Genomic DNA, 8,135 nt, shown 5'->3' on the forward strand with positions numbered 1-8,135 from the left:
ACGTGTTAATGCTCGACATATGCAAATTTTAACTCTTGAGTTCAGAAATCGCACGCGTCTTTACAAAAATTACCTTTGACAACCTATTGACCTTATCAGTCGAAAAAAAAATAGCGTGATGCACCTCAATTAGATAAAACTTCCTCTTCGGATGAGCATCTCCCTTGCTTGTGCAATGGCCGTCCTTTCTCCTCCCCTCTCAGCCTCTGTTTAGGTATATATCGTGATGGCGAGCAACATCATCACATTACTTCGCCACCACCCGAAGTTACCCATCACTAAGCATCATGAGAGCCTTCGTAGCGGTAAGTCCGCAAAATAGTCCGCAATAGCCCGCAGTAGAGTCCGCAACCAGTGCCCGTGTAGTGTACCCAAGTGATATTTACAAGTGCTTGTGACATGCTCGAAAATCAAAAGTGCATAATTGGATCCTACTTTTAAAATCCGTGTAATTTTTAAGTGTGTCCTTTTTCTGGATTTCGTGCACTTCCAGTTGATTTCCGACCTGGGGGACAATTTTGAACGCTGTCGATATGGATTGATCGATTCTATCTCTTACTTTATCAAAGTTATTAAACTGTTATTTCCAAGTACTCAATTACCGACCGACCAAGATTGTTTTCGGTGACATTATATTACATAAATACGATCATATCCAAAAATGATGGCAATTAAAAATCAACCCTATAAATTCTCGCTTCCAGCCGCTATTTTATTCTAAAGAATCAATTCTATTGTATCTTCAAATGTAAAATTCACACGGGATAATCTACATCACGCAATCTTCTCATATCAATCGTGGTTCTTATTAGAATACGCTTTCATCCAAACAATGGCTCATGCTATGATCACCCATTGAATAACAACTTTCAGCGCTAAAAACTTCGAATTCGAAACTTCGAAGTTTTAGTTGGATATTTATCGATTGGTTTTATTATAGGTTCAGCCAAAAAACTTTTTAATATAATAAAAGATAACTTATTTCAGAGTTTATTTGACTCTAAGTCAAGACACATTAACCTAAAATATGTCAAATTACTCTCCATAATAATTAAAAACCAGATAGTGTAAGGTTATAAAGCGAAAATATATTCATTCACTCAGTAAACTTAAATGTTTTATATAAAAGTGTTGCGATTGGAAAATTTATTAAGAAAAATGTAATTTATAATATTAGCACGATATGGTGTAAAAACTACATAGCCCTAGCAGACCCATATTGAAGCAGTACTGTATAGTAAAAAGAATGTAAAAATGACAAGGCGTTGTTTCACCCAATAGTCAAAATTGCATTTGGTTTCCAGAAAATGTCACGTGGAACGTCGGCAAAAATTACTACATCATGACATTTTCCAATAAATAAATAGGCATAAAATACACAATAAAATCAGCAGATATAAAAGTATTAATAATAAAATCAATAGATGTAAAAGGATAAATAATAAAATCAATAGGTATATGCTTGCTTATTTACACATACAGCATCAATAATATTACGATTTTCAAAGCAATTACATTATCAATAAATTACACATTAAAGCAACAACATGGGGCAAGACTTGCGCAAGGCATCTTCCCTTCGCCGGCAGTGTGGCAACCGTTGATCTGCCATTAGTGCGTAGGGTCACAGGTCACTACGTGGCTACTTAGATTAGTGTGAGCTTACGCGATTTATCCGTACAATTCGCAATTTACATAGGACATTACGAATTACGACCCACTTCTCACTTTTACACGACTCCATAAAACTTTTACAGCCATAAAAGTTACCAAGTACGTTATTTGAGAATTCATTATAAACCTAAAAATTATGATGTAGTATTTTAATAGCGTAATTTATACAAGTGAAATCGGCATTATGATTTTTTTATTTAGTATTTATTTTCTTTCCGTCGTACATTCAATTTACGTTTACAAATAATGATTTTTTTTTGTCGTTTCTTCTTCTTATTTAAGAGCTTTACTCTTGTCGGTGGGGTGGGCTCTAATCGCCAAACATATGTAATTATCTACTTAAAAGAGACGATAACGTTTTCCCTTATCTGATCCAAGTAACTTCGTCTAGGTCTTCCGCAGCCTCTCTTCTTCTAAGAAAACTATCGTAACGTGTTAAATGCACAAACATTTTTCTCTTTCAGTTATCTGTAGTTTTTAACAAGCTTCTATTTTCCTACACTCTTCACAATGCTTCCTTGATAGTTTTCCTTTCTGTCCAACTTATACCTTCCAATCTTCTGTGTTACAATTCGTCTCATTACCATACAATGCAAAAATCTCAAATATTATAATCCATTTTGTTTTGAAATTTTTGCTTTTACTGCATGATTTTTAATATAAACTATGTCGTACCTACATCTGGAATCATAAACTGCCTAGATTTTTTACAGATTACAAATAAAAATGTCTACTGAGAGAGATCTAAAAATTTTACACGGTCTTAGTATATTAAAATATCCATTGTATCTAAATATCCTTGCTTCATGATTTAAAATCCCGCAATGTCCAGTCCTACAACGACCATTATCGTAAAAGTAAATCTAAAAGTAAAATCTAAAAGTATCTCCATAACAAATTGTAGTTCTTCACAAAAGTCAGTATTGAAAAATCAAGAACTAAAATTATACAAAAAATAATATAAGAATTACAACGTACCGATACCTGTAATGGTTTCGATGACACTTGAGTATCTATCGTTTTAAACCATTTGATTATGTCATAATAAATCTTCGCTGCTTATATTTAACTAAATATTACATAAAGAGATTGTCAACAGTCTATTGAAATTTTGTTACACCGTACAACCAAATTGATGTTTAAATATGTTGTGCTCATAACTATCATAAACAAACAGTGCTACATGTGTTAGTTCATTTAAATCACTTTGTAAATACCAAAGCAACATGCGTGGTACAACTGCTATAGACAGTCTTTAGAAACTCAATGCTCGTAACTTCTGCCAGCATTCACTTGATTTTCTAATATTCAATAGTAATTTGTGCCCTATTCAAATTGAATGTCTCATTTGCCCGTCTTTGCGAACCAACAACGCATAAAGAAAAAACAAAATTTAATCACCTGTTATAATATCAAACAACGTATCGAACACAAACTGAAAATGGTTCTTACTCGTACAATCGTGTGACAGACGTATGGATAGCTGTAATGGTTACACGCTAGCTATCATTTGTCATTTCTATTATTCGCATGGTAAATACTAATGATGCTACAGACAGACGTCTGTCCTCTCTTCACATTTATTTTACTTTTGTCTTTCAGTACATTTTCTAAGCAGTCGACCATGCTTGCGGCAGTGCTTCCTTTCAGTTTAAGGATTTTTTAAGTTTCCTTGAACATACAGTTTTATCGCGGCTGATAATTGGACTCTTTAAATCTATCGACCAGTTTCTCCCTTCCATATACCCTATCTTGTACAAAGTAAGTCTTCATTTGAGTAGCAATCTTTACGATCTCGTCAACTAATAAATTTTATGTTATCGTCTACCGTGGTTTACTGCCCATCTAAAGCAATCATGAAAACAACTATCGCTTTAGGCCTTTTACGAAGGTTAGTTTATACGACCTCCTACTAGTTAACCATCTGTTCAACGCGGCCGTCTTCAAAGAATTTAATCCTGTCAATATTCCTAGTGGGGTCTCTAACGCAATCGCTCGATTCTAATTCTAAACACATTCGATTTAAATTTCTAAACGCATTTCAATTTCGGTAAAAGAATACGTTACTGCAATTAGAATTTCAAGTATATATATTTTTTTGTAATTTAAATTCTTAGCACAACTTAAAAGTTTTAACTGTGCATCTTAAGATAAAAGAACAGTGAAACAATCTAAAAGCATAATCAAATGAAGCAACAGAGCATACATGTAAATCACCAAATTTATAAAACGCATTCACATACGACCCCATTAGTTTGAATATTTAAAAAAAACTAAATAATTCAGATGGCATATAAACTTCTTATACTACTGCAACAAAATTCGACATTGTTAACGAGCTTGCAGAAGAAACAAAAAAGTTCATGCAGACCTATTATATGTCATTATGCACACAGTCAACAATAGTAAAATCAGAGATATTAAAGCTCTAATGGTAAAATCGTGAGTTCCGGTGGAAGAAATTTCGTGACGCAACGCCTGGGCCATAGTTCGTTGGATCATATCGCGCAATTTTACAACCATGTGATTAAAGAGTGACGAAAGTTAAGAAGGAAGCGTAGGCTTGATTACTTGATAGGTAATCTCAGCTTGAAACTGTAACGTTTGTTGCTCAACTCCGAGTTGATGATGATGATGATGGCAATATTATTTAAATATTACTTTGGAGTCCGGTACCTTTAAAATCGTTTTCATAATGAGTAAATTTATAGGTAATGCAGGTACATTAACAGATACAGCACTTCAGACTTCTTTATCTCTTTGACACGTTTGAACTATAAACTAGAATTAAACATTTAGCTGTCTGCGATACTCCGTGTTATTTTTATTCTAATAGTACCGATTACAGAAAACAGATTAACAGCAGTAATGTTACAAACAAGTATTAAATCGTTGGAAGTAGTGTAATAAAATGTGTGGAATTACATCTATTTGCCAAGTTTTATTCAAATCTGTTAACGGAAACTGGGTTGAATATAATAACCCGGATTCATCTCCTAATTTGCCACCCTTAGAGGTGAAATATTTTTTTCAAGATTTTAATGGGACCACAACTGAGGTAACCCCTTTCCAACAAATAAATATCATCGAAATCGGTCCACGAATGTCGGGATAACAACGTAACATAGTACACACAAAAAGTATAGCTAAACCTCCTCTTTTATTTGAAGTTGGTTCAAAATAAAGCATAATTAAAGACTAAAGAGATAATGTTGAAAATAGTTAAAAACGTCGTATTAAATGACTTTTGAATGCCGGAAGGCAATCACGAAATATATTGCAACCATGCAACAAAATCTACACATTCATTAAAGTGGGTTATTTCCAAAACATTATTTTGAGTAACGAATAACTCGAAGACTTGTCTTGTTTCACTATTATTTTATTATTTTCTTGCGATTCTATCAATATAATGTTCGTTATATCTACTTCACCAATCGCGATTACAGTGTAACATACCTCAAATTACAATCTGACGAAATTAACTGTTTGACGAGACAGTTCACGCATTTTATTACTAACATTACATAAGATGTCTTCCTGCATTACAGTCATAGGTCACTTAATGCGCGGATAATAAGTTACATTACTCGACCATCGTAACTTATCGTTAGGTAAACAAACGTGGACTGGTTCATTCGACAAAATAGGAACATATCTTCTTTCTTCATTATGTCGCTGCATTTATACAATGACGCAGTATTATGGAATACAATGATTTTGAACCTAGCACATGGTGACAAGTAGAGCAAATGAAACTTTATCGAAGCACCCATAAAGCAACCATCTTCTTTTAACGTAAGAAGATGAGTGCTTTATTCAAGAGAAAGTTTCGCTTGCTCTACTCGTCGCTGTGAGCTTAGGTTCAAAATATAGGTTATTGTATAAAGGTAGCAATGTATGTCTAATTCATTAATTCATACTGGTTGAGCACTTACAGTTTCGTTAGAATAACCATTTTAGTCGCCAATGCTACTTATAAAACAAGTTTGTAATATATGCCAGTCATGTAATGGGTTTCTAAGGGGTGATTCAAAGTGTCACGTTCCCACCGTTGCTGGTGCATCTGTGACGCAACCACGGCATTTTGTTCCTGCTGACCTCCCACCTTTGCTCTTTCACTTTCACTCTAAGTTCAATTGTTTGTATCAAAATTTATTTCTAGAGAATCTCTGCCTTCGGGCTAAATAGGATTACTTATACATTTTCATTGCCTTACTTCAAAGTTCATATGATTACAAGAGTTATACCTCAAAAAAATACTGTTTAAAACCTAAAATATAATAAATTGGACGTATTTAAACAAAAAGGATCCAATCCACGAAATTATCAAAAAATTAGTTATATGTACCAAAAGGTTTCTAAAGTCTAACCTCTTAGATAAGCAAAAAAAATCCAACATATAAATATAAATAAATATCTCTGGAGTTACATGACATACAATAAGTTTTGAAAAGAAGACAAGAGTGAGGAACACTTTTAAACTTCAAACTGCCATATCTCGAAAGTGACTGGACGTGCATTGGATCCTTTTTGTTTAACTACGTCCAATTATCAATACGATAACTTGACCACGAACCCTACCTGAGTCGAAAATAGTGAATTACACTTTCATATAACATATTGAAGAGGTATAAAAATACGACAGAGGCAAAGACAACGATGTACTATAGCCATGACGTAACGGTAGCGTTTTATTTACATATGCACTTACGAATGGATTGACAAACAAACATTAGAATGGAAAGTAGAAACAGTGAGGTAGCTGTTTTGACCTGTAGAAAATTATTACTTGTTTTGATACAATCATGCTTGAACAAATTCCTTCATTGTCAACAGTGCATAGCCCTTGCGTTGGTGGCGTGCGCCAGCGCCGAGCCCCCATCCGGTTACAGCTACAACCGCCCGTCAGGCGGCGGCGGCGGCGGTGGGTACAGCAGTGGCGGCGGCGGTGGATACAGCGGCGGCGGCGGTGGATACAGCGGCGGCGGTGGCGGATACAGCGGCGGCGGTGGCGGTGGCTACAGCGGAGGCCTGAGCGGCGGCGGTGGCGGCTACCGTGCTGTGTCCTCAGGACACCAAACCTCCGAAGGCCAGAATGTCGATCCCCAGCTCCTTGAACAAGTCCGCCAGATCCTTCTCAAAGAAGAATCCCAATCTTCATCTGGATCTGGCTTCGGAGGTGGCTACAGCGGCGGTGCTCCATCCTCTTCTTATGGCGCTCCATCCTCCTCCTACGGTGCTCCCTCCTCCTCCTACGGCCCTCCCTCTGGTGGCCGTGTTGTCGGCATCAACCTAGAAGATGTCCGCCAAGCTATCCAGGTCGCCCAGTTCGAGCAGTCCGGTGGCTCTTCTGGCGGCTACCCCTCTGGCCCCTCTTCCTCATATGGTGCGCCCGCGCGCACTCCCTCCGGTAGCTACGGCGCCCCCTTCTAAACTAATTTTCCAACCAAATAGCTTCCGAACCAAATTACTGCACCGTTCGGATGATCGAAATAATTCGGGCGCGCTCGTAACATCCCCGGGTGGGCTCGAATGTATATACAAATTGGTCGGCAGCCACGTACAATGTAGGTGATGCCGATCACCCGGCCGTTGTCTCGCCGCCTCTATCGGTCAACGCTTGCGACTGTGCACGCACACGGGTTGCGAAGCGCGGCGGCCAGTCAGGCGTCAATGGTCATGGCAAACTCGCCCCGATCCCGCCACTACCAATCAGTGTAGTGCTCCTCGAGGCGAGTTTGCCAGTCCACAAAGGACGAAGTGGCTCGCCGCTGCGCTCAAAACTTGTATTGTATAAAGTTTATCGTTAAGATTAGCTTAATTTTTTATTATAAGTATGTTTTATTTACAAAAAATAAATACATTTTGTCACCGTAATCCCTACTTACTTTCATTTACAGCTACTCGAACTTCCGCAATCCGACCTTAACAGTTAGGCAACGTCGTTAAAAACATAAAGTTAATACAACAAAATAAGACGCGCATTACATAAATAAGTTATTTCTACAATATCATGACGTTCCGATAATAGGAAAATCAGTAGAACAAAGTTCAACACATTGTTGACCTGTACGTAATTTCGTAAACGAGCAACATTTATTGCACGGCCGATAAAAACAGTCAAATGTAAGAAAATAATTATTTTATGGTCGATTGCCACATCGTGTATGAACACAAATTGTACACCCACCTGTTTACCACAAAGTGTTAGAAGGACGCAAAGCGGTGATGAAAATCTATTGTATGTTATAAAAATACCAAGTACTCAAATTTATTTAGAGAGTGGGCATTTGACATAAAAAAATATGTTCATGTTATTTGCACATCCTGAAGCATTCTCAACAATCAACGTAAGTGTTGGTAGGTATGGACGACTCTCGGGGACGTAAGTATGTACCGCTCACTCGAAGAAAGTTGCAAAAGGTTGAGTATAATCTCTATGAAGATGTTAAAGGTTA

The 8,135-nt window shown here is 36.9% G+C and overlaps 1 protein-coding gene across 2 annotated transcripts; it reads left to right on the forward strand.

Moving 5' to 3' along the window:
- Positions 1 to 257: 257 nt before the first annotated feature.
- Positions 258 to 7,549, forward strand: LOC113234676 (loricrin). 2 transcript variants are annotated; one of them, XR_003310810.1, is made up of 3 exons: positions 258 to 305; positions 6,514 to 7,169; positions 7,211 to 7,549. XR_003310810.1 is itself a non-coding variant. In XM_026470108.1 (2 exons), the coding sequence occupies exons 1-2, from the start codon at positions 288 to 290 to the stop codon at positions 7,108 to 7,110; spliced, it is 615 nt and encodes a 204-aa protein (XP_026325893.1). In that variant the 5' UTR covers positions 258 to 287; the 3' UTR covers positions 7,111 to 7,549. The 2 variants fall into 2 exon arrangements, 1 of the variants encoding a protein (XP_026325893.1); XM_026470108.1 differs by having other exon boundaries at positions 6,514 to 7,549.
- Positions 7,550 to 8,135: the final 586 nt, after the last annotated feature.

Source organism: Hyposmocoma kahamanoa, unplaced genomic scaffold (assembly GCF_003589595.1).
Source record: "Hyposmocoma kahamanoa isolate Upper Pololo Valley unplaced genomic scaffold, ASM358959v1 86, whole genome shotgun sequence".
NCBI classification, from domain to species: Eukaryota; Metazoa; Arthropoda; class Insecta; order Lepidoptera; family Cosmopterigidae; genus Hyposmocoma; species Hyposmocoma kahamanoa.